The 26,523-nt window shown below is 44.0% G+C and overlaps 1 protein-coding gene across 6 annotated transcripts in view; it reads left to right on the top strand.

Annotated features, from left to right (window-relative positions):
- The window catches only part of RGS20 (regulator of G protein signaling 20), a 45,317-nt gene that overhangs the window by 3,050 nt on the left and 15,744 nt on the right, over positions 1 to 26,523 (top strand). Inside the window, exons 2-3 of one of the 6 annotated variants that reach the window (XM_070392685.1) lie at positions 429 to 436; positions 11,105 to 11,414. The exons of 1 other annotated variant lie outside the window; for it this stretch is intronic. In XM_070392685.1, coding sequence (XP_070248786.1) covers positions 429 to 436; positions 11,105 to 11,414 — 318 coding nt within the window. Of the gene's footprint in view, positions 1 to 428; positions 437 to 11,104; positions 11,415 to 11,889; positions 11,975 to 12,669; positions 12,862 to 14,304; positions 14,371 to 26,523 lie in introns of those variants that run through there. 4 more of the 6 variants (XM_070392682.1, XM_070392684.1, XM_070392681.1 and 1 more) reach the window with 4 other exon arrangements.

Here is a 26,523-nt window from a genome sequence, read left to right as displayed (position 1 = left end):
TAACATGCGTTGAGATGTCCAGGCCCCAGTGATAAAACCCTCCAAAAATCCTTCACCTAAGCTTAACACCTAATACAAAAATTAAACCAAAATAGCTCATAAACTTAAATGTACACTATATGTAAAACTATAAAACTTTTGAAAAAAAATAATAGAAAATCTTTGTGACCTAAGGCTGGGCAGAGTTTTAGACATCAAAAGCAAAATCTATAATGGAAAAATTGGATTAATGAAAAATAAAAAATTTTGCTCTGTCAATGACCTTATCTAAGAGGATGGAAAGACAAGATACAGACTTCAAGATAATATTGACAAACCCCATAGCTGACAAAGAACTTATAACCAGAATATATAAAGACCTCTCAAAACTCAAGAGTTAAAAAACAAACAACAACCTAACTAAGAATATGGGCAAAAGACATGATCAGACATTTCCTTTAAGAGCATACAGAGATGGTAAATAAACACAGGAAAGAATAATAAACATCATTAGCCACTAGAAAAACACAAAACAACAGTGAAATATCAATATGTACCTATCAGAATGGCAAAAATGAAAAATAGTGACAAAGCAAATGCTGGAACTAGGAAACCAAAAATGTCGTGTGACTCACTTTATTGCCTGTAAACATGTCTTAGAGATAAATCCACACATCTCCTCTGTTTAGTCCCTATTTAGCAAAGCTCTGTGGGTGGGCCCCACAGCAACTAAAAGTTTAGAGTCACCAGACACGCCCCCCACCCCAGGGGACATAGGTGGACTGTGAAGCTTTTGTGTGACTCTTGTCTGCTCTCTTGAGTCAGGCTAGAGTGATCATCTGATAACCCAGACACACTGGCACATGAATATTTTTACCTATACGTCATCAGTAAAAGTTGCAAGAGGTTGTGCAAAACTAGTTGAGCAAACTAAGACCAAACGGGATGAATCAAACATTACTGGAAAGAAATGATGAAAGCATTTGGTATTACGAATTTCACACACATCTTCCAATTCTACAACAAATCTGCTCTCTCCACATCTGCAAGTTGAATTTAGCCCCATTTATTTAAGATTTTCATCTGTGACCTTTTGCCCAGGAGGTCACATGTTGGCATGGGCATATTTTTTTAAAGTTGAAGAGCGAGCTTTATTCACATCAGCACCTTCCAAGGAGGATATGCACTTAATTATATAGACACTTCTGTTGCTGGCTTGAAAAATGAGCATATGATCAGCAAATAAAAGCCAGGTCCTACTCCTTCCTTTTTTGTTTTTATCTTTAAAAAACAAAAATAGCTGCAAGCTGACTATTTTTTTTATACATTTTATTGATTTTTTACAGAGAGGAAGGGAGAGGAATAGAGAGTTAGAAACATCGATGAAAGAGAAATATCGATCAGCTGCCTCCTGCACACCTACTACTGGGGATGTGCCCGCAACCAAAGTACATGCCCTTGACCAGAATCGAACCTGGGACCCCTCAGTCCGCAGGCGGACCCGCTCTATCCACTGAGCCAAACTGGTGAGGGCAAGCTGACTATTTTTAACAACTTAATTGTAACTAACTGAAATATGATGACTTGAAAACATCTCTTTTCAACCGAAAAAGTTCAGTAAGTGCCTCCTTTCAGTGTACCCAGATACAAGTGTCATTAAAGTCTATAAACTTCCCCTTTCCCTGAGCCGCAGCTTTAGAAAAGAAAGCCAGGCATCTTCCATCATTTGCTGGCTCCTGGAGGAGTCCAGGCTTTGGGGGCCAATCATTGTCCCTTGTGCATTCTTTACAACACTTGAGACAGGCAAGGTGAAGATGTGCAGGGTGTGAGGGACAGGAAGCAAAGGAAGGCCTCCCAGGAACCATGCCCGTTAGTCTGGGCCAAACTGGGATCTAAGAGAAGTCTTCCTCCCTCTCTCTGTCTCTTTCTCTCCCATCCCTCACCTTATCCACTTCCCCAACATCCCCAGGCATCACCGAGGCACCTCATTCTCTCATTCTGGCCTGGTTTTTCCCATTAGGAAAAAAATAAAGTTCAAAATTATTTGCACTTAGACGTAAAAGAATTAATAGTTTGTTCCTCACAAAATCTATGGAGAATGCTAATATTAGATCCAAAGGAATGAACTCCCAGCAGTGTAATTTGGGACATTTGAGCAGGTGAGAGGCCTGGTGTTTAGGGCTGTTTCTGGCCCCTTCTCAGAAGCCACACTCAAGCCTGGTCCAAGTCCCAGCCCCATCTGGCACTGGCTTCTACTGTGGATCACTGAGAAGCTGCAGCATTCCTGGCGTCCCCCTTCACCTCAAAGCCTCCTCTTTGTCCATGCAGCCTTGGCCAAAGGCCAGGTTATAACTCTCCTTGGCACAGCCATCAGAAATTGGCTGGTTGCTAGATACATGAAATCACAAAGAGGAGGAAATCAGGGCAGCAAATGGTTCCCTACATTCTCCAATTCCTTCTCATTGAGTCAAGGTTCAGAGCAAACAGCCCTCCACCTCACACCCAGATGCAATAACCATCCTGAGGAACCCAAGAGCAAGATGGGCTCTTCTTCCCTAATACTTTTTAAAAAATATTTTATTATTTTCTTAAACAATTCTTTATTGTTGAAAGTATTACATATGTCCCATGTCCCCTGTTTTCCCCCATTGGCCCCCTCCAGCCTGCCCCCGCCACCCCCACCCCAAGCCCTCACTGTCCCATTGTCTGTGTCCATGGGCCATGCATATATGCATACAAGGTCCTTGGTTGATTACCTCCCACCTACCCACCCTCCCCCACCTTCCCTCCAAGATTCTGCACTCTGTTCCATGCTTCCATGTCTCTGGATCCACTCCATTCATCAGTTCATTTTGTTACTTAGATTCCACATATGAGCGAGATCATATGATACTTGTCTTTCTCTGACAAATACTTTCCCTAATACTTTTTACTTTTTTAAAATATATTTCTATTAAATCATTGATCAGCTGCCTCCTGCATGCCCCACACTAGGGATCAAGCCCGAAACCCAGGGATGTGTCCTGACCAGGAATCAAACTGTGACCTCCTGGTTCATAGGTCTCCATAGGTTGACACTCAACCTCTGAGCCACACAGGCTGGGCTCCCTTATACTTTTTAGAAGCAAGACTGAAGACAATGATAGGGTAGTAAACGGTGACATCTGGTGGAAATTCAAGCACTGCAGGATTTCAAACTGGTAAAAACTTGAAACTCAAATTGTAACTAACTGAAATCTGATGACTTGAAAACATCTGTTTTCAACCGAAAAAGTTCGGTAAGTGCCTCCTTTCAGTGTACCCAGATACAAATGGTCTCCGGGAAAAACTGCTTTTACAATTCAGATCCAAGTTGGGTTTAATTCTCTGAGTTTGGTTTTACCATCTATAAAATCAAGACCATAATACATACCTGTCACATATAATTTCGTTTGTTGTTGTTTTTAATCAGATACTTTGGATTTTTTTTTAAAAAGTCAATCTGCACCCAGGGATCCAGGCTTCCCATTCATCCTGCGCTGCTGTCCTGGGGAACCCCTGGACCCCATGTGTTTGGTTGGCAGTCAGTTTATCCCACAACAGTTGTTAGCCTAGTTAATTTCAACCTACAGGCAGGGCCTCAGGCCTACTGGGCACATGGGAAGAGCCCAGACAATATTGATTGGCCAATTGATTAGTAGATAGAAATGCATTATTTCCCTGCTTTATTCCCACCATGTGGGTGAAACCTTAAAGATAATAATTTTCCTCATGACCTCTTTAAGCTAAAGTTATTGTTAAGATCTTTCTTTAGCCAATTTCTCCTGTGCCTTGAAGGAATTTAATGTTATGAATCCTGAATGGCCCCTAAATGTGTACTTGCAAGGCAGTACCAAACTCCATCTTCCTCAAGAAAAACACCCCTTTTAAAATGCCAAGCAAAGCGATTTAATTCAGTCAAGTCCAACTCAAAAAAATCAATGACTGCTAACAAGTTCACAGGGCAGCCAGGCCAGAGAGGGAGAAAGCTTTAGAATAACAGGGCCGGCACAGCCTCAGCGAGGCTCACACAAAGCCCGGTTTATTAGGAACCACTGGAAAAGCTACAAAGCCCATGCAGCCATCCTGAGCCCTGTCACAAATTGTCCAGTTTGGACAGAACAATGTCTTCCCTTGTCCTTGCCATTTTATTTGTTTATTTTTGTGCCCCACCAGCATGAAATTGGTGGATCCGTCCCGGGGCTGATGGGAACAAATAGAGTGCAGGCTCTTCAAGAAAGTCCTGCCCACGTTCCCTTTTGCATCAGGCCGCTCTCAACACCCATTTTACAAACCCCATTCCCACGAGGCTCGCACATGGACTGTGGCAGGTTCTATCCCACAGTTTCTTTCTTTTTTATATATATATTTTATCATCTTTAAATTGTTCACTCCATTTCCCAAAATACATGCAGCCCCCTTTGAAGTGTGCGTGATTCATATGGGAATATTCAATGGGTATACAATAAGCCTGTATTTATGTTTTAATATTCATTTATGAAACACTATTTTGGCTTCACAGTTTCTTATCTATTGGAATTTAAGAAGAGCTAAGATACAGTGTTTAAAATAATGTATTATGAAAAGTCTTTTTGTTATGGTCCAGCCAGCAAGGCTCAGTGGTTGGGCATCGACCTATGAACCAGGAGGACATGGTTCGTTTCCCGGTCAGGGCGCATACCCAGGTTGTGGGCTCAATACCCAGTGTGGGGCCTGCAAGAGGTAGCCGATCAATGATGCTCTCTCATCATTGATGTTTCTATCTCTCTCTTTCCCTTCACCTCTGAAATCAATAAAAAATATTTTTTAAATCTTTTTGTTATGGAAAATGTCAAATATGCATAAAAGTGAAGAAAAATAGCATAATAAAACCTTCTGTGTCCATTACCCAGCTTTAATAATTATCAACTCCAGATCATGTTCTTTCTAAGTTCGTTCATATAACCAAAACTGAGTACACACTGTGTCACAATACTGCTTCCGGCTTTTGAGAGACCGTTCTGAATAAGGCAAAGTTCTGATACTCACAGGGCTTAGAGTCTAATGAGGAATCAGACACCACAATACAGTGTAGGAAGTGTTAGGCTAAGAAAAAACACGCAGGCAGCTAAGCCAGCTTGGGAAAGGCTGCCGAAGGAAATGGCAGCCCAGCCAAGGCTTGAGGGCTAAATGGGAGATTGCGCTGGGAGAGAAGAGGAGGAGCAGATTGGGAAAGGGGTTTGCTTTGGGCAGAGGGAGCAGTTTTACACAAAGTGCCTAGAATGAGAATGAACAAGAGGATTTCAGGAACTGAATGAACCTTCATATGATTGGAGCTTTGAGTCCAAAGGAATAGTGAGAAATGTGGGTAAGTAAACAGAGTGCAGATCAACAAATCAAGAAAAGGTCTTTATGCCATACTAAGTCCTGTAGAGAAATAAGGAGCCGATTCACAGAGAGAGAAAAGTAACATGATTACTTTTGCCTTTTGGAAAGATCACTCCATCTGCAGAATGGGGAAAGGTTACAGTGGACATAGGCGCTGTGTAGGCTCACAGCAGGAAGTGTTTAAAGAGGCTGCTGTGATTTAATTAAGAGAGCTGGGGAAGTCACCATGAGGGTGTTGTTAAGTGCATGCTTGGGGAGGCAGACTGTGTCTGGAGCTCTCTCTGGGGGTTATCCTCTGCTGTAATAATCCCCTTCCTGATCTCTGGAGATACAGAATGTTACAGAAGAAAGAACACAGATTTGAAGGTCCTCAAACATACAAAAATAGAACTACCATATGACCCAGCAATTCTACATCTGGGTATTTAGCCAAAGAAAAAGAAAACTCTAATTTAAAAAGATATATGCACCACTGTACTCACTGCAGCATTATTTACAATAGCCAAGATATGGAAGCAACGTATGTGGCCATTGATAGATGAATGGATAAAGAAGATGTAATATATATAAATTCTATATCTATATTCCATTATATATCCCATCTATATAATGAAATATTACTCAGCAATAAAAAATAATGAAATCTTGTTATTTGCAACAATATAGATGGACCTAGAGAGACAGAGAAACACAAACACTGTATATTTCACTCATATATGGAATCTAATAAATAATACAAATGAATAAGCAAAACAACACAGAAAGATACTAATAAATACAGAAGATAAATTGATGGTTGCCAGAGAAGAAGGAGTGGAGGAATGAGTGGAAAATGTAAAGGGGAAGCCCTAGCTGGTTTGGCTCAGTGGATAGAGCATAGGCCTGTGGACTGAAGGGTCCCAGGTTCAATTCCAGTCAAGGTCACATGCCTGGGTTGCAGGCTTGATCCCCAGTAGGTCGAATGCAGGAGGCAGTTGATTAATGATTATCTCTCATCATTGATGTTTCTATCTCTCTCTCCCTTTCCCTTCCTCTCTGAAATCAATTATATGTATTTTAAAAAAGAATATGTGAAGGGAAATAAGAGGTACAAACTTTCAGTTATAAAAAATAAGCTATGGGGATGTAAAGTACAGCATAGGGATATAGTCAATAGCACTGTAATAACTTTGCAAAGCTCACACCTTGAAGGGTTTTGAGTATCATATTAAATAGCATAAATTTACCATTTTAACTATTTTAAAGTGCATAATTCAGTGGCATTAAGTACAGTCATAAGATTATATAACCATCACCACCATCTATTTCCACAACCTTTTCATTAATTCAAACATTCTGCATCTATTAAACAATAACTCCCCATTGTCCTCTCCTCCCAGCCTTCTACCTGTATGAATTTGCCTAATTTTGGTACCTTATATAAATAGAATCACAATATTTATTCTTTTTTTCTGATTTAAAAAATATATTTTTGTTGTTGTTAATCCTTACCTGAGGATATTTTTCCCAGTGATTTTGAGAGAGAGAGAGAGAGAGAGAGAGAGAGAGAGAGAGAGAAAGAGGGAGAAACATGGATCAGCACCAGGGATCGAGCCCTAGGCATTTGCCCTGATTGGGAATTGAACTGGGGACCTTGGCCAGGTCCAATATTTGTTCTTTTGTGTCTGGCTTTTTTCACTTAGTATGTTTTCAAGGTTCATTCATGTGGTAGCATGCATCAGAATTCCATTCCTTTTTATGGCTTATGATATTTGAATTTATTAATTCATTTGTCCAAAAAAACATTTATTGAGCATTTTGCTTAGGATCAAGCACTGTTCTAGGCATTATTGATATAGCAATGAACAAAATTATACAAATAAACAAGTGAATATATTGTATGTCAGATGGCAATAAGTGGAAAACCAATATTGTAGTGATAGCTGTATAGAAAAGGAGATCTTAGAGGTAGGGTGGGACCATTCACATAGTGCCTTGAGGGCTAGTGTAAGAACTTTGTATTTTACTCTGAAATAAGAAGCCAATAGAAAGTTTGAAGTTGTAAGGTGCTATCATCTGACCTACATTTTGAAGGCTACGTCTGGCTTCAGTATTGAGACTGTACTACAAGGGAGAATGAGGCAAAGGAGGAGAAGAAGTACCAGTTATGAGGCTATCCTAATAGTCCAGGTAAAAGATGATAAAACTTATAAAAGAGTGTATTAGTCAAGGTTCTCCAGAGAACCAGAACAAATAGAATATACTGGAGGCTGGCAAGTCTGAAATCTGTAGGGCAAGTCAGGAGGTTGAACACTCAGTTGGGGTTTCCATGTTTCTTCTCTGAGGGAGAATCTATCCCATGCCTCTTCCTGGCTTTTGGTGTTGCTGGCAATCTTTGACATCCCTTCCCCTGTCGATGCACCACTGTGACCTCTGCCTCCACCTTCACATGTACATGTCTGTGTTTAAATTTCCCCCTTTTTTGAAGGACACCAGTCATGCTAGATTAGATGCCCACTGTACTCCATTAAGGATGCTTCCTTTAAGAAATGGTACTATTTAGGAGCAAATGAAAACTTTCAATGTGCCTTTCAAGGGATGAGACTTTGTTTGTATTGATTTGGGGCATTGTAATTTTTCTGCTCTGCATGGTTCAATAGCCAACATGATTAATCAGGGAAGCGAACATTTCATCAGAATAAAGTACACCCTAAGTCATTTGATCCTTAAGGACCGGTGCTTTCAGGGACACAGATTCCAAGATGATTCCTTTTCTTTCTTTCTTTCTTTCTTTCTTTCTTTCTTTCTTTCTTTCTTTCTTTCTTTCTTTCTTTCTTTCTTCTTCTTCTTCTTCTTCTTCTTCTTCTTCTTCTTCTTCTTCTTTTTTTTTAGCTAATATCTTTGAAATCCTCAGACTGTCATCTAGAATCAAGAGGCCTAAAAAAAAAGGAAAGATCAGCATCGAGGGCAGATGAAGGTCTTTCCTCAGATAGATTTGCTCAGATAGGACTTTGTGGCTGTGTTAATACGGTGTAGCTCTGCCCTTGCTAGAAGGGCCAAAAGAAGTAAATGGATTGTCACATCCCCACTAATTAGAGCCAGAATAGGGGAAAGGCTGCTGATCTCGAGGGGAAAGATCAATCTAGGGAAGGATGAAAGGAGAATGTCTCTTGAAGAGCAAAGGAGCCCGGGCTTTGGGTTTCAGGGACTGAGTCTGGGATTGTAATTCTGCCTGGACATTTCCTCCATCTCCCTCACTAGTGTCTCTGTCTTGAAGCGCAGAACCGAAACAAAATGCCTAATGAAGCATGGGAAGAAGGGGGGGCGTGTTTGCAAATGTCTTAGAAAGAAGGTCTGGGGCAAGAGGAGAAGAGAGGAGTGAGAATACAGGTTCACACATTTTCACAAAACCATTTGGAAACAGAGATGGAGACGCAAATTCAGGGACCCGCGAAAGGCCCAGGAAGGTTTGGTGGAGGTGGGCGTGTGTCGAAGAAGTCTACCTGCCGCTCACTTTCAGCGTTTTCTGATTTGTCCAAGCCCTTGTGTGATGGCCGGTCAGGAAGGTCGTGGGGAGGCTCAGTCAAGCTCTGAGTCGCCGGGGAATGAGCTGATCCTCTCTTAACTTAATAGGCTTAGAGTCGCCCGATGCCCACCTCACTGAGGTTAGTGAGGCCGCGTGGCACAGCGCTCGGGCGAGGCACTCACAGCTACTGCCACTGGCCTGCCACCCTCACATCCGCCACCCCAAACCCCGCAGGTGCGCACCAGGTTAGCCGCGACCCGCCCAGTTCCAGCGGCCCCAAAGCAGCCGAGCTCGTTTGGGGTCAGATGACCCCCACCCCAAACCCCAGCCAAAGGGACGAGTCCCTTGTCCTCCTGAGATGAACGCTGGGCACCAAGGCAGGCTCTGAGACGTTTTCGGAATCGCTCTTGTCCCGCCTCCGGAGCTCCCAGCAACAACAGCTAAAATAAAGGTGCCAAGCCAGAAAGCGGGGGAGGGGACGAGAAGAATGAAAATACTAGGAGAACGACCTCATTCTCCAGGAAAAAGTAATGAGGGGAAATCAAACAGTATGGACTTACTCGGAAATGCAAACCGAGCTCCAATCTCTCCCAGGGCGCATACAAACGAACTAAAGACAAATCAGCCAACGCGCTAGGCAGCTTCCCAGAAAGGGCCTCATGAATGAGAATGGGTTGCTAGGTTTCCTCCCTCCCTCTTGACAATCGCTTCCCACAAAACTTCCACCAAGGAAAGAAAACATGGGGGACTTGGCGACTGCAGAGCGGTGGAACCGCGCCAAGCCGTCTTCAGGACCCTGGAGAGCGGCCGCTGTGCCCTGGAGACGGCGCCACGCCACGCCACGCCACGCGCGCCTCGCCCCCTCGCGCGAGCCCAGCCTTCCTGCCACTTTTATTCCCTGCTTCCCTCCTCCACCTCCATTTTTCTTGGCAAGGGCCACTCCAGCTTTTCACAATCAGATTAAAGTGCCTTTTTGTTTTGCTTGAGGAGGCTGTTTGGATTGGCTGAGCTAGATTCCGGTTTGAAACTTCACTAAATGTTAGTGGACCAAGAAGTCCTGAGAGCTTTTCAAAAATGAGAGCCTAGATAAGGCAGGTGACCTTAAAAAACCGCCGAGTTCAATCCCTTTGCTTTATAAATGAACCGGATAGTCTCAAAGAGTAAAGAGACTTTCCCAAGGTGAGTCTCTTGGTCAAGTTGGTTGCAAGTCTGAGCCCAGGACGCTGGACTTCTAACTTCTAAATTAACGCTTCCCTTTACTTTCCAAGGGGGGGAAAAAAGTAAGGATCTTATCTTCACCCTGGCTGCTTAGGTCTCCTAAGCAACAAGTGGAAGGTGGAAAGGCCTGTGTTCTGGAGAATAAGATGGACACACGAAGTGTGTGAAGAGTACCTGCAGCGTGTACACCTAAGGGACCCAGCACAGCTCTGGTCTGCCATCCCACCGACCCCACCCAGCACAACAAAAGTCAGTTCAGCCAGGCCCTTTCTCCCTCCAGCACGAGATGGATCTGGAATCCCAGACACCTCTCCCAATGGAAATTGGTAACCAATTCCACCTCTGTACCTCTGGAGGGTAGAGTTCTACCTGGTAAAGGACAGAGAAAGAGAGGGGATGAGAGATTGAAGAGCAAGAGATGCAAAAGTGAACTAGGAGATTTTCACCCAAATTCTAAAGAATCAAGAGATGTGCACACAGACCCTTCTATACACTGCATTTCACATTTACCGAACCTCCTGAGAATGTTAACGATGCAGTAGGTCTGGTAGAGTCCATGATTCTGCATTTTGAACGTTTCTGCATTTTTAACAAGTCCTTGTTAGCGAAGCTGCTGCTCCAAGGACCACACTTTGAATAGTGCAGAGTTAGAAAGAGGGGAGGAGGGAGAGAGGAAAGTGAAGAAAGAGGGAAGAAAGTGGGGAAAGGAAAGTAAGGGGAAAGACCTTTCCTTTTGCTCTCGCCAACCTTCTCTAGCATCCCCAAAGTAATCCTATATAATAAAGAGCAAATATGCTAATTAGACTGAACAGCCGAATGACCTACCAGTCGTCCTTCCAGAGAAAGCCGGGGCTGCGAGGGCCAAGCCCCTTGCACGAATTTCTTGCATCGGGCCTCTAGTGCTGTAATAAATGGCACCCAGTGCACGTTTTCTCCAGTCTGTATTTGGCTGGGCCCATCAGTAATGGTGTGCTGGTTTTGTTTCCTTCCCCCACCTCTCGCCCTTCCCTTCTCCGGCCCTGCACAGATCCCAGATTCACCCGCGGCCCCGAAGCTGCTCAGCCTCCTTTCTAGCACGCTCTCCAACCTCGCGCGCCTCTTCTCTCACCTGCTCCGGAGACCCCCTCCTGAGGCTCTCCAGCGGCGCCCGGACTTCTCTCTCCTGCTTCCCTCCCTGCCAGTGGCTGGACTCGCTCCAGGGCGCGAGGAGCGGCGTAGTCGCCTCTCGCTCGTGCTCGGGGCAGCTCTGACACTGCCTGGCCGACCCTCAGGGGGACGGTCGCCCCGGGAAGAGGATGCCAGCGCTGGGCAGCGCTCGTCCACGCCCGTGAGTACCGTTGACTCCACCGTGCCCAACCCTGGCCTCATCCCCAGCTCCTTCCTAACCCCCACTGAGCCACTCCACGCGGGTCCAACAGGGGCTCCGGCCAGGCCAGCAAGCAGAGACAGGCTGAGCACGTTCCAGAAAAAGTCGCCAGTGACTTGCCTGACACCCCTCCCTTCGGGAAACCCTCGGAGCTACTTTTTCCTGGGCCATTGACTTCCAGGGTCCTTGGAAGCGGGAGGAAGCCCTGATCCTTCCTGAGGCTGCTTCTCAAACTCTGGTTCTCAGCGCGTCGCTTTCCTCCCCCTCCTCCCAGCCTCCCTCAAAGGGGCCTCCGCCCCCTTCTTGCAAGCCCACTCCCCTGCCCTCCGGCTGCTGCGGGCTGGAGAGGCCGGGGAGGAAATGACGTGATGTTATTTTTGTGTCAGGTCAGCTCCCAGCTTCAGTTTAGCCCTTGGAGCTCGGGCGCATGGCCCCGGCAGCCCAACTGCATCTCGCTCCCGAGGGCAACCTGGGGACCATAGGGACGCTCGGCGATCCGTGCCCGCAGAGCTGGCGACAAGGTTCTTCCTCCGCTCTCGGGCCCCCACCCCTCCCTTATCCCGGATTCTCGAGTCCCCTGGGAACGGCGGGAGGCTGCGGAGGGTCTCGGCAGGATCCGGAGCCGGGAGATAGCCCTTCCTGCCGTCGTCCCCACCCCACCCCCCACGCCCAATAGGTGGAGCCTCTGGCTCCCGCTAGCCGAGAGTGGGCGCGGAGCCCCCTTCCCAGCGCGGGTGGGACAGCTAGAGACGGAGGCTGCACCGAGGTGGAGAGCTCCAAGGAGCACCCTGGGAAAGGGAGAAGGTAGGAGGCTGCCCTCCAGAGGCGGGGCAATCCACCGCAAGATTTTCCAGGGACTGAGCAATCCCTCCTTGTGCGGCGCATCCCCGACACACGCACCTCTCTCTTCATTCGCAAGGTTGGAGCACGCATCCCGCACGCTGGGGTCTCACTGGGCCTCTGCGCGTAGGGATCACAGAGGGGGACTCTGCTAATACCCTCGGCGCCCGCCTTGCTTCGCACCCACACTCTCATCACTTCCCAATACCGGGCTAAAGGACGGAGGCTACGGTCCGGGCGTGGATTGGGTCCCGCGTGGGGCCTGGAGCGACCCCTCGCCAGCCCACCGCAGCGGAGCGAGCGGCCGCCAGAGGGAGGTGGTGAGACCTGGGATTACCCGCTGGGGAAGGAGGCATTGCCGCGAGAGGGAGAGGGAGGGAGAAGTGGGCGAGAGGAAAGACCCAGAGCCAGAGGAAGAGGAAAGCCGGAGAGAGCAGTCGCCAACGTGGAAAGGACATCATTTGGTATTATTTAAACAAGAATAATAGTAGTAGTAATAATACCCACGGCCGACCGAGGCGAGCCTGCCGGAGCTTCCCCTCGGGCTCTCCAGGCGGAAGGTGGAATCGTGAGTACCCAGCTTCCTAAACCTCCCGTCTACCTCTCCGGCTCGCCCTAAGACCTCGGGCCGGGAAGTGGCCCTGACCAAGCCGGGCGCGCGCGCGGGCCAACACCTGGAGCGCTCAGCCTGGCCACATGGCGCGAGCGGGTGCGGGTCTGTCGCCTGCTCCGCGGGTACAGCCGGGCTCAATAGTCAGCGCGTATTAGGGAGGTGTGTGGCTTTAGGGTGTGCCGGTGTCTCCAGGGGGGAAGTCTAGCCACCAGAATCAAGTTCCATCGGGTCTGCCTGGGCGTAAGCCGTTTTCAGCCTCTTATGGCCTGGGGTCAGTGAGTGGGTGCGGGGCGCGGCGCCTAGCCCTTGAGGCCTGAATGCATATGGGCACCCGCAGTGTCTTTGGGGAACTCCAGGCGGGTGGAAACGTGGGCGTTCTCCCCGGACGGCGAGGACTGGGAAGGGGCCGGGAGCCGGAGGCGGGCTGGTTGAGCGCAGGTGGAAGGGAAGAGGAGACACTCCCTGAATCGCAGAACCTCCCTTTAGGGGAAGCGCAACGCAGGCGAGAACCCGAGGAGCAGGGCCAGGAAAGGGCCCCCGCACACGGACCTGGGTGGGTGTGACTCGGGGTCCGCATTGACGCTCTTGAACCCGCGCCTAGGCGTTTTAGGAGCGGGTGTCGCGGGTGTATTTCTTGAACAAACTCAGGTAACTGACTCTCTCCCGCACGCTTGGAGTTGCTCTTAGGAAGTTGGAACGATCCTGGGCGTCCAGCCTTGGAGACTGGAAGGGGCGGTGGGGGAGAGAGGAACCTAAGGAAAAGTGGCGCTCAGGGAGGAAGGTGGGCTTTTGGGGGTCGGTGTGCGCTGACTTCCTCGCCACTATTGCAGGGGAGGGGCCTGGGAAGAGGCGGTGCGCCCGGCGGGGTGGGCGTTTGCCGGGGGAGGTCTGGGTGCCCGCCGTCCCCCCCGCGTTTGGGGGAGTGGGCGGGGAAAGGGCCTCGGGGGAGAGGCGGCGCGCGGGTCGGGAGGAGAGCCCAGGCGAGTAGCCAGGACCCGCGAGCTACCCCAGCGGCGGGCGGGGCGCGGAGGAGAGGAATGCCCGCAGCTAGGAGAGGAGGCGTTGCCTGGGATCCCGGGGTGCTGCTGCCGCAGCCGCGCCACCTGCGACCCACTGGCTGGAGGAGTGACCGCGAATACAGTTTCTATCATGGAGAAGGAGAGCGTCTCCTCACATCCCTTGCTTCTCAGCATCTGGCGGAGGCCAATTGCTTTTTGTCCACCTCCTCTCGCCCACTGGGTAGCAGAAGCAGTTACTTGCCCACTGGGACTTAGCACTGCCGGGCGAGTGTGGCGAGCAGGGAGCTCCTGCACCATTTTCCAGTCGCCGTCCTGTGGTCAGCCCTCCTCCTGGGGGCACAGTCGTATATGGGGCCTTCATTTCACTTCTAGGGGTTCCAGATTGTGGAATTAACTAAACAACTGTCCGCGTTCACAAAACAGCCTGAATCCCTCCCAGGACTTGGTAAGGACGCGTGTAATAAAATGGCTCTGTAAAGTCTTACTTTTTGCTCATAACCTAATTTTATACGGGGCTTCATCCTGTTTATCTTCTGTTCATTAAATGGCATCTTTGGTGTCACATATCAGCAACTCATATGAGAGGCAATACTGCCTAATGGGTAGGAGTCCTGGGCTGTGTGATTGGTTTCAAATTCCAGCCTAGCTGTGTGACCTTAGGCAAGTTACTTAACCTCTAGGTGCCTTAGTTTTGTCATCAGCAAACTGGGGATAATAAAAGTTCCTACCTCATAGGGTAGCTGCCAGAATTCAGTAAATTAATATAGTAGAATTCTGGTATATACCAAACACAAGCTTTTATTACTATTATTATGTTGATGCTAAATTAGCCAAGTAAACTTCGAAATATAAAAATGAGAAGGGGAAAATGCATATAATGAAGTGGATGTCCATCATGAAAATTAGAAAAAACAGTAAATACTTTCTATGTCAGAATCTAAATTTAAAAACAATGCATTTCTACATCTTCTGGAACCTTTTAAATAATTATGAAATATTTCCATATAAGATTTAAACATCATTTTAAGAAAATTATCTCTAACCTTGAATATATTTCACTTTGTAAAAACAGATATGCATAAAAAATACACATTAGGATATGGTCTATACAAAAACCCAACATCTACATGAAAATATTGTACCTTCAGCTAGAAATGCTGACATCTCTTAAGATCATTTCAAACATTTTAGCCAAAATGCCCTTGATATCAAGAATACTGTCTAGCCTGCATGGCTCAGTGGTTGAGCATAGACCTATTAACTAGGAGGTGATGGTTCGATTCCAGGTCAGGGCACATTCCTGGGTTGCAGGCTGGATCCTCAATCTGAGGCAGCCAATCAATGATTCGCTCTCATCATTGATGTTTCTATCTTTCTTTCCCTCTCCCTTCCTCTCTGCAATCAATAAAACTATATTTTTTAAAAAAGAATACTGAATGATAAAAGTCAGGTTACTAATTTCAACTCCTTCACTTTACACATGAGGAAACATTCAGAAAGGTCGAGGGCCCAGGCCAGAGATTTCCAGCTAAATGGGGGCTGAAACAGCATTAGAATTAGGTCTTCTGAGTCACTCCCCAGGGCTCTTCAGCACCACACTGATGATTTCCTACAAACTGATGAACTTTTAGCAAATAGGAAATCAGAGGTATTATATACAGGAAAATATACAAACGTGTTAACTCCAACATAAGTGAGACCAGGCAGCGATGCGGCTACTGTTGTCCCACAGCTTCCTCATGGTCCCTCACAGCAGAAGATGTGACCGCATGACTTGCCTAAGGTAAGGTAAGGTCATAGATCAAGCTAGAGGCAGAGCCAGCATTAGAATTTAAGGTCTCACTGGAATATACATTTGGTTGCATATTCTATTAATCCCTTGTAACAGTTTTACATTTAAAAAAATCATTTTTGAGCTTTCCTTAAAATTTTAAAATCTCCCTACTGGCTTAGAAGGTCTTTCCTGTAAAAAGAACTTTTTAGGAAAGGCCTTCAACAATTATAAAGAATGATATTTTATTATTCTAGATTTTGTGGACAAGCAAGAGTGAACATGAAAAAAAACTTTCTTATTTTAGAGCAACAACCTGGTTACTGGTTTCATTCCAGGCACTTGAATAGCAGTTTCTTTAATCCTAGTGTTCTTTCATTCCTGCATGTGGCAGTGACATTCACCTAATACAGACAGATGCAGTGGCTTAAAGGTCCAAGCCCTCACGTGAGCAGTTCAGGAATTCTATGGCAGAACCTTTCAAGTGAGTATGTGGTTTTGCAAAGTTATTTATAGGAATGGTGTCTTCCAGAAAAGGCATTTCTAGGAACTGTGCCTGCATCCTTGAAGCAGGAAACCTTGATTTTTCTTTAGTGCATAAACCGGATGTCTTATCCTTGACTTTGTATCTCTGTACACCCACCACATGTTCCTAGACAGAAATGCAGGGCATTAAACGGGGAGTGACTTTCTAGCATGCTCCCAAGTCAGTTCAGCAGAATTGAGTTTTGAAATTATGTGAGTTAAGTCAGGCCCCAAAATGATTATAATGTGAATCACTGTCCAGTTGGGAATATTGGTTTTCAGTGCACTACCAGGTGACTCACAATGTGAGCTTCTTTTCAAATACATACAGTGTCAGTCAGCAACTAATAGGGTTGACTCTGAGTCAGAGCTTAGCATTTAGTACAATAAGTGTGAGTCACTGACTACCCGGCACTATCTGAGATGGTTCCGGAATGTTACCTTGAGCAGCTCAAGAGTTTGGACAACACTGCATGGAGTGAGTCAGTTCATAGTGTGATTGAGTGGGCTTTTGCAGCAGCCATTTACAATAAAGTTGGATGTGACTGAGTGCTGAAGATAATATTACATGATTATGCATGCATAGGACAACTTACCTTGATTCTAATCCAGTTGATTAGATTCTAGCTGTTTGCATTGGGAAATCATTTGTGAAATATGAGTAATATGCTCTGTTGCCCAGCTGTGATATTTTACTTGAGTTATCTCAATGTTTCTAAGTTATTAAAGCCAGTTAAACTTTCTGGTTTTGGAATGCTCATTATCTACTTAATATTTAATTTTACTCTGAATTGTAAAATCCTTTTTAAGTACTTCAGTATTTTAATGTTTGACAACGACATCTCATGCAAAATTACCCAGCAGTTCGACTTCACAAGATCCTGAGTTGAACAGCATACACCTAGTACAGCTAGTGAACTAGAGGAGAATACCTTGTTCTCTGGTTTGTCTCCATTTGTGCCTCTGTCACCTCTGACACTAAATGAACAGTATTTGCTCAAGAGCTTGTAGTTTGTACTGCCGTTCTAAGGCTACAACACCCAGCACTTCTAACCCTCCTAGGGCTGTATGGCTAAATCAACATAGTCTTATATGGTTGCTCCATTTATGCAAGACAGTGGAAAGAATGGTGCAACCTATGCCTCACCCCACCCTTTGTAAGACTTTTATTTCTCAGGGTGGGGCGATAATGCGATTTAAGGGAATATATTTCTTAATTTGTTGCTGATTAAGGGTAAGAAGTTATTATCCTTGGAACCAAGATTAAACTACTGTTTAAAGGTACATTTTTCTCTATTTACCCTCTGATGGCCCCAAGAGAATCCCCGATGTGTGGACTTTAACCTATGCCTTTTTGTGTTTCTACAACTACCCATTTCTAGTGATAACTAGATAGTAATTTATATATCTTCTGCTATAGATAAAGGCATAGATACCTCTTTGCATTTAATGGGGGCTATACATAAAGAGTTTTGTTCTTCCTGACAATGTAATTCCTGGAAAATTCAGATTATTGGGACTGTTTAATAAATTAGGGTATCATAAAACTGAAATGAAGTTTCTACACAAGTTTGCTAACTTTCAGTGAGGAGCTGTAGGTGTTTTTTATTCTGAATTGTTTTGACTTTGCTTATTGGAGTTTTAACTTAAAGTGTACAGGTTAATAAACTTTACATAACTAAACCCTATGTAGCCATCCTTTAGATCAGGATTTCTCAACCTCAGATTTATTGACATGTTTGGATTGACTATCTCCTTGTTGTGGGGACTGTCCTGTGCCCTGTAGGACGTTTAGCAGAATCCCTATCTTCTACCCACTAGATGCCAGTAGCACCCCTCCCTAGATGTGACAACCAAAAATGTCTCCAGACTTTGCCATATGTCTCCCAAGGGTTGGAGGGGAGGGGCCACAGGATCACTCACCACTGCTCTAGAACCAGATACAGGATATGTTTAACCAATATCCATAAGATCCCCCTCCTGCTTCCTCCCACAGGTAACTCTTCTTATAAGTTCTCAAACCATATTTCAGTTGGGCCAGTTTTTGAACCTGATATGGAATTATACAGTACATATGCTTTGCATTGGGTTCTTGAGCTCAGCATTATGCTTTTGAGATTGCTCACTGTTGTTGCATGTATTCTGATTTTTCAATGCTGTCCAGTGCTCCCTTGTGTGAATACATACCATTCATTTATCCATTGCACTACCAAAGGACACTTGAGTTGTTTCTAGTGTGGGCTACTATGAATAATGCTAATATAAACAGTCTTATTCATGTCTTTTGATAAACATACGCCCTTATTTCCATTGGATTCCCAGGAGTGAAATTACTGAGTAACACATTCAGTATATGTTTATCTTTATTAGATATAGTCAGTTTCTCAGACTGTTTTTATGCTCCTTGGAACCAAGATTAAATTTATATATATGTAAAATCTTCATATCCTCATCAGCATTTAGAATTGTCAATTCATTTAGTTTTGGTCATTCTCTTGTCTGTGTAAAGGTACATCATTGTGGCTTTAATTTTTATAAAAAATATATTTTACTGATTTTTTTACAGAGAGGAAGGAAGAGAGATAGTTAGAAACATCGATGAGAGAGAAACATCGATCAGCTGCCTCCTGCACACCTCCTTCTGGGGATGTGCCCACAGCCAAGGTACATGCCCTTGACTGGAATCGAACCTGGGACCCTCCAGTCCACAGTCCGACACTCTATCAACTGAGCCAAACCAGTTAGGGCTAATTTTTATTTCTAATGCTTACTAATGATGCTGAGCACCTTTTTTTGGCCATTTGTATATCTCCTATTATAAACTACATTTCTTTGGCCCATTTTCCCTTTGTGTTGTCTGTCTTCTTATTGATTTATAAGAGTTCTTTATACATTTGGGATATAAATTGTTGTCCAAAATCTGTATGCATGTGTGTGTGTGTATGTGTGTGTTGCAAATCCCAATCTGTGCCTTGACTGTACACTCTCATTCCATTATCTTCTGACTTCTATAGTTTCTATAGAATGTCATGCTTCTCTGAAAGCAACATGTCTTTTTCATTTGGCTGATTTAAAATTTCTTCCCTTTGTTTTTGGCTTGCCACAATTTTTTTTTTTAATTAAATCTTTATTGTTCAGATTATTACATTTGTTCCTCTTTTTTCCCCCCATAACTCCCCTCCTTCCAGCTCCCACCCCACCCTCCACCCTCACTCCCCACCCACTGTGTTCATCCATAGGTGCATGATTTTTGTCCAGTCACTTCCCGCATCTCCCACACCCCTTTTCCCCCCAAGAATAGTCAGTCTATTCCCTTTCTATGTCCCTGATTCTATTATAATCACCAGTTCATTCTGTACATCAGGTTATTTATTCACTTGATTCTTAGATTCATTTGTTGATAGATGCATGTTTGTTGTTCATAATTTGTATCTTTACCTTTTTCTTCTTCTTCCTCTTCTTAAAGGATACCTTTCAGCATTTCATATAATACTGGTTTGGCGGTGATGAACTCCTTTAGCTTTTCCTTATCTGTGAAGCTCTTTATCTGACCTTCAATTCTGAATGATAGCTTTGCTGGATAAAGTAATCTTGGTTGTAGGTTCTTGGTATTCAGCACTTTGAATATTTCTTGCCATTCCCTTCTGGCCTGCAAAGTTTCTGTTGAGAAATCAGCTGACAGTCGTATGGGTATTCCCTTGTAGGTAATTGAGCCTCTTTCTCTTGCTGCTTTTAAGATTTTCTCTTTGTCTTTTGCTCTTGGCATTTTAATGATGATGTGTCTTGGTGTGGTCCTCTTTGGATTCCTTTTGTTTGGGGTTCTCTGTGCTTCTTGGACCTGTAAGTCCATTTCTTTCTCCAGATGGGGGAAGTTTTCTGCCATTATTTCTTGAAATAGGTTTTCAATATCTTGCTGTCTCTCATCTTCTGGCACTCCAATAATTCTGATATTAGACCGCTTAAAGCTGTCCCAGAGGCTCCTTACACTATCTTCACACTTTCGGATTCTTTTTTCATTTTGCTTTTCCAATTGGGTGTTTTTTGTCGAATCTTTTGTTTGATTATTGTGCTCCTCTGGTCTGCTATTGGGTATAATATTCTTTATTTCAGTCCGTGTACGCTTACTTTCTAATTTCTTTATCGTAGCATCGAGGGTCTCATTAGTTTTCGTGAGGTTCTGCACAAATTTATGGCTTGCCACAATTTGATTTAAATTTTTTCTCTTGGTTTTTGGCTTGCCACAATTTGAATATAATGTGGCTAGGTGTGGTTTTATATTTGACCTTCTTTCTATTCACTGAGTTTCTTATGTCTGTGGATTGATAGCTTTCATCATTATGGAAAATTTTCACTCAATATCTCTTCAGATATTGCTTCTTATCTGTTTTCTCTCTTTTTAAAATATTTTTATTGATTTCACAGAGAAAGGGAGAGGAGGAGAGAGATGAAATATCAATGATGAGAGAGAATCATTGATCAGCTGCCCCCTGTACACCCCCTACTAAGGATTGAGCAGCAACCTAGGCATATGCCCTCCCAGGGAATCAAACCATGACCTTCTAGTTCCTAGGTCGATGCTCAACCACTGAGCCATGCCAGTTGGGCTGTTTTTTCTCATCGGCCTGCGGACCAAAAGGTCAAGAGATTGATTCCAGTCAAGGGGGTGTACCATGGTTGCAGGCTCAATCCACTAGCCCAGTCGGGGCCGCGTATCCATATGCTTCTTACATTGATGTTTCTCTGTCTGTCTCTCCCTTCCCCTTCCACTCTCTTTAAAAATCAATGGGAAAAAGTATCCTTGGGTGAGGATTAATGAGTGAGAGAGAGAAAGATAGAGAGCAACTATCAAATAGATATAATTCCCTATAGATAGTCCAAAATGTAAAACCATTAAACATGTTAATTCTTTAAAAAAAAATTTTAATTTTAGATGTTTGTTCAACATATCTAGCTATTTAATCTAGCTATTTAATACTTCATGCCCAGGGGGATGGGGTCTTAAAATGTAGTAGATATTTTGGCATAAACTGTAGAAAACCAAAACCTTGAGGAACAAAAATTCTCTCACACACACCCTAGGAACAAGCAGACAAAAACATCCCATCAGCTTAGCCCCCAGAGGCCTGTCTTGAGAACACTAAGGCAGTGCGGAAGCAAGGTGATGCACTGGAGTTTTTATTAGTCCATTTTAATTAGCAGCAGCCCTGCTGGGAAAAGGACTGCAGAGACATTCCCCCTGATGGGCATCCAAAAATAACGCAAATCTGTCTAGTCATGGCCTGTGCACAGCTGTGGTGTTAAGAGCAAGGGTGGTGGATGGATCCCAGCCTGGGCAGATTCAAGTCTGTTGGGGGGCATACTTTGAGACATTGGGCACATCACACAACCTCTGATGTAGATAAAATGGAATCTTGAAATCTGCTCCACAGAATAATTTCACAAGTTAAATCTGAGTAAGGTGTGAGTACTACTACGTCTGCCCATGTAGACAAAGGGAAGACTGAGCATTAGTTGAAAAACTGGAGAAAGAAGGCTCTGGTAAAAAGTAAATGTTAAGGGGGCGGGGGGGGGGGGGAGCGGCAAATATTATTCTGGTGTCATGGATTGCCACTGAAGGCCACAGTGGACTAACAGAATCTGGGTTCTATTTTAAATCACTATTTTAGTTTGTGGGACATATGGTCTCTTTTGCAACTGCTCAACGCTGCCACTATAGTGGAAAATCGGTGGTGGGTAGAGCAGAAGAGGGTGGATTGGGGGCTCATTGTAGCAGCCCAGGCAAGGTGTCAAACTGAGCTGGAGGGGCAGTGGAGTTGGAGAGAAGTGAGCATGCATGACAGCGTCCACTCTGGAGATCTGGCAAGCTTGCTAATGAGTAAGATGCAGAGAGGAATCAGAGTGACTCCGAGGATGTGGGCACTGTGTATAGACTTGGAGATGACTGGAGAAGAAACAAAAGGGGAAGGAAAGGAGACTAGATCTAGAGTCTATTTTAGACCCTAAGGTCTGAGATGTCCACGAGAGCTCCAGTTGTGGCAGCAAGTAGGCAATTGGACTGATGTGTTTTGAAACGAAGGGCTTGGCCTGGGCTAGAGGCAGAAATGTGAATTTGTTAGATTATGTATTTCTGAGATGTAGCTTGCTACATGGTGGTATACTAAATATTCATGAGGTGTGGTGGGAAATTCTTTAGTATAATCAATGGGATATTACTACCACCTTAGAAGGTGCACTTCCTTTACTAAAACTGTAAATAATCTACTAAAATGTTCTATGTATTTATTACAGACATCAGCAAACTAAGGCACGTGAGCCAAATCCAGACCACGGCCTGTTTTTATATGGCCTGAGCACTAAGAATAGTTTTCACATTTTTAAACATTTTTATTTATTTATTTTATTTATAGAGACAGGGATTTATTTTGAGGAATTGGCTCACACAATTGTGGAAACTTGGCAAGTCCAAAATCTTGATGAGGTAGGCAAGCAGGCTGGGGACGCAGGGAAGAGCTGCAGTTTGAATCCAAAGGCAGGCAGCCTGCTGGCAGGATTCACCATTCTTGCCTGGAGTGTGTGTGTGTGTGTGTGTGTGTAGGGGGAGTGGGGTGCATTAGTAACTCAGGAACAGCCAAAGGAAGCCATACATGGGGCAAGGTCTGGGGGAGGGACAAGAAGCTCCCATGCCATCTCTGGGGGCTCCATCCTCCCCGCACCTGGATATGTTCACCAACACAGAAGCTCAAGTTTTATATTTTTAAATTGTTGGGTGGGAAGTTTTAAAAAGAATAGTATTACATGATGCAGGATCATTTTACAAAACTAAAATTTCAGTGTCCATTAAGTTTCAGTGGAACCCAGCCACACTCACTCATTCTCATGATGTCTGTGACTGCTTTTGCACTAATAGAGGCAGAGTTGAGTAGTTGCAATAGAGACCATATGGCCTGCAATGGCTACTTACTCTCTAGTCTTTTACAGAAAACCTTTTCCTACCTTTCAACTGGAACCTAAATGTAAGTGTGGAGTTTTACTAGGTTCTTATAGGGAGCAAGCTATATGAAAGTAAGTATAAAGTTCAACCAATAACCGTGTGATTTCTTAGAGAAATAGTGTACTCCCAAGAAAAAAAGACAAACCAATAATCTAATTAAAGACAATCTACTATGGAAGATAAAATCCAAGTATCTAATTTTTTTATTTTTTTCAAATATTACTTCCTTCATTATTTTTTAAAATATATATATATATATTTAAATATATTTTATTGATTTTTTACAGAGAAGAAGGGAGAGAGATAGAGAGTTAGAAACATCGATCAGCTGCCTCCTGCACACCCCCCCACCGGGGATGTGCCCGCAACCAAGGTACATGCCCTTGACCGGAATCGAACCCGGGACCCTTCAGTCCGCAGGCCGACGCTCTATCCACTGAGCCAAACCGGTTCCGGCTTTAAAATATATTTTTATTGATTTCAGAGAGGGAAGAGAGAGATAGAAACATCAATGATGAGAGAGAATCATTGATCGACTGCCCCCTGCACGCCCCCTACTGGGGATCCAGCCTGCAACTCAGGCATGTGCCTTTGATTGGAATCGAACCCGAGGCCCTTCAGTCCGCAGGCTGACGCTCTATCTACTGAGCCTAAACCAGCCAGGGCTACTTCTTTTATTTAAAAAAAAAAAATGTTTTTACTAGTAACTTTAAAAATTTTATTCTTACCCTACCCAACCCCCACCCCAACATGCTGCATGCTGCCATGCTGTGTACAATATGGGCTTAGTACTGTTCTAGTCACAGAGGGTGTTTTTTTTTCTTTTTATTTTAATGTTTTAATTAAATCTACTAGGATGACATTGGTTAATAGGATCACATAGGTTTCAGGTGTGGATTTCTATGTTACAAGCTCTATACATTGCACTGTGCGCCCACCACCCAAAGTCAAATCTTCTTCCGTCACCATGTTTTAGGCTCCCTTCATCCCCCACCTCCCTACCTCCTTCCCTCTGGCAACCACCACCCTGCTGTTTATGTCCACAAATTTCAGTCTTATCTCCCACATATGAGTGAAATCATATGGTTCTTAGCTTGTTCTGCCTGATTTGTTTAACTTAGCATAATATTCTCAAGGTTGTCTCAAATGGCAGTATTTCATCTTTTCTTAAGGCTGAGTAGTATTCCATTGTGTATATGTACCACAACTTCTTTATCCAGTCCTGTATCAAAGGGCACCTTGATTCTCTCCATGTCTTAGCCACTGTGTATGATTCTGCAATGAACATGGGGGTGCATATATCTTTGTAAAAACATGTTTTTGAGTTTTTTGGGGTTCTTATAGGAGCAATATACCCAGGAGAGGAATTGCTGGGTCATATGGTAGCTCTATTTTCAGTTTTTTTGAGGAATCTGTTTGCCATACCAACTATCTAATTTAAGGTTCCTTTTGTTTTCTACCATTTCAACATCCAGTTTTTCATACTAACAGGCAAACGTAATGACAGTCTACAAACCCCCAAAATGCTAATGAAGAAGGGCCAGAAGGAAATCATATGCACAGAGTTTTTTTATGTAAGAGAGCTCAGATGATAGAGGCTTTCAGGGATTCAGATTATAGCCTAAAAGCTTTGAATAGGATGGGAGCTTGCTATTTCATATCATTTATAACAGGATCATTATCATGGATGAAAAATTCTAACTAATGATGGACATAAGGCAAAGTTTGAGGAGCCAATGCTATTATCTATTAAGGGATCATGGAGAATTTTCTATGGAGAAAAGAAAGTAGAATTTGTAAAAAAAAAAAAAAAAAAGAGAGAGAGAGAGAGACGTAGAGGGGAAATTTGCCCAGACAGACCTCTAAGGAGTAGAGAAGGCTAGTTAGTTACTTATGAACACATTGTACATTTTTATTATCCTTAATTTGCATAAACATATTTCATGACCCATCTGCTGCAATTGGTGGAAAAAAAGTTCTTCAACCCGCAAATATCTTGTTCCCAACACTAACAGAATGGGTTAGTAGAACCCCAGTAGATTGGACCAGAGTGGAAGGGGGCTTCTGCAGCACTGGGTGAATTTCTACTCTGATTTGTGATCAAATAAGGATGCCTTGCCCATAAGTTTCTGTAGTTCCAGCTAATATTTTAGAGGTAATGATAGGAAGCATCATCACAGATGTCACTCATTAGAGACAGTTAATGTAAAAATGAATGTTACATTTAAGAAACATAACCTTATGATAAGCGCACTTAAAAAATATAGTATCCATAGCCCTTGCTGGTGTGGCTCAGCTGGTTGGGCACTGTCCGGTGCACTGAAAGGTTGCAGGTTGAAATTCCCTGTCAGGGCACATGGCTGGGTTGTGGGCTCAATCCCCAGTAGGGAGCATGCAGGAGGCAGCCCATCAATATTTGGCTCTCACATCAATGTTTCTCTCTCTCTCCCTCTCCTTCCTCTCTCTTTAAAAATCAATTTAAAAATTAAAGTATATAATATCCCTATAATATAATATCCCTATAATAACTGCAATACCTTTGTGATGTCCAACCAAATTTACAATATTCCAGCGTCATCTAATACTTAACTATATCAGTTTCCTAGGTTTGCTATAACAAAATACCACAGACTGAGTGGCTTAAACAACAGAAATTTTATTCTCTCACAGTCTGGAAGCTAGAAGTTAAAGATCAAGGTGTCAGTAGGTTTGCTTTCTTTTGAGGCCTCTCTCCTTAGCTTACTAATAGCTGTCTTCTCACTGTGTCCTCACATGGCCTTCCTTCTGTGCATGTATATATCCCTGGTGTCTTTGTGAATCCAAATTTCCAATCAGATCAGATTATGACCCCATCCTTATGGCCTTATTTTAACTTAATCACCTGTTGAAAGATCCTATCCAACTCTGGTCACATTCCAAAGTTTGGGGGTTAGCACTTCAACATATGAATTGGGTGGGACACAATTTACTCCATCACATGAACCATATCACATTCTTTCTTTGTAGTCTCTTTATATCACTGCTTCTCTCACTTTGCATCTTCTTTTTCATGCACTAACTTGTGAAAAGAAACAAGATGCCTTGCCCTGGGGATTGTCCTACACGCTGAATTCATTTGCTTCTTCCTCTGGAGCAGGGGTCCTCAAACTTTTTAAACAGGGGGCCAGTTCACTGTCCCTCAGACCGTTGGAGGGCCGGACTATAGTTTAAAAAAAAACTATGAACAAATTCCTATGCACACTGCACATATCTTATTTTGAAGTAAAAAAACAAAATGGGAACAAATACAATATTTGTATTTGCATGTGGCC

Source organism: Myotis yumanensis, unplaced genomic scaffold (assembly GCF_028538775.1).
Source record: "Myotis yumanensis isolate MYYU_CA2020_CCGP unplaced genomic scaffold, mMyoYum1.0.hap1 SCAF_15, whole genome shotgun sequence".
Lineage (NCBI taxonomy): Eukaryota > Metazoa > Chordata > Mammalia > Chiroptera > Vespertilionidae > Myotis > Myotis yumanensis.
Note: the sequence above shows the minus strand (reverse complement) of the source record. Positions and strands in the feature narration are given on the sequence as shown.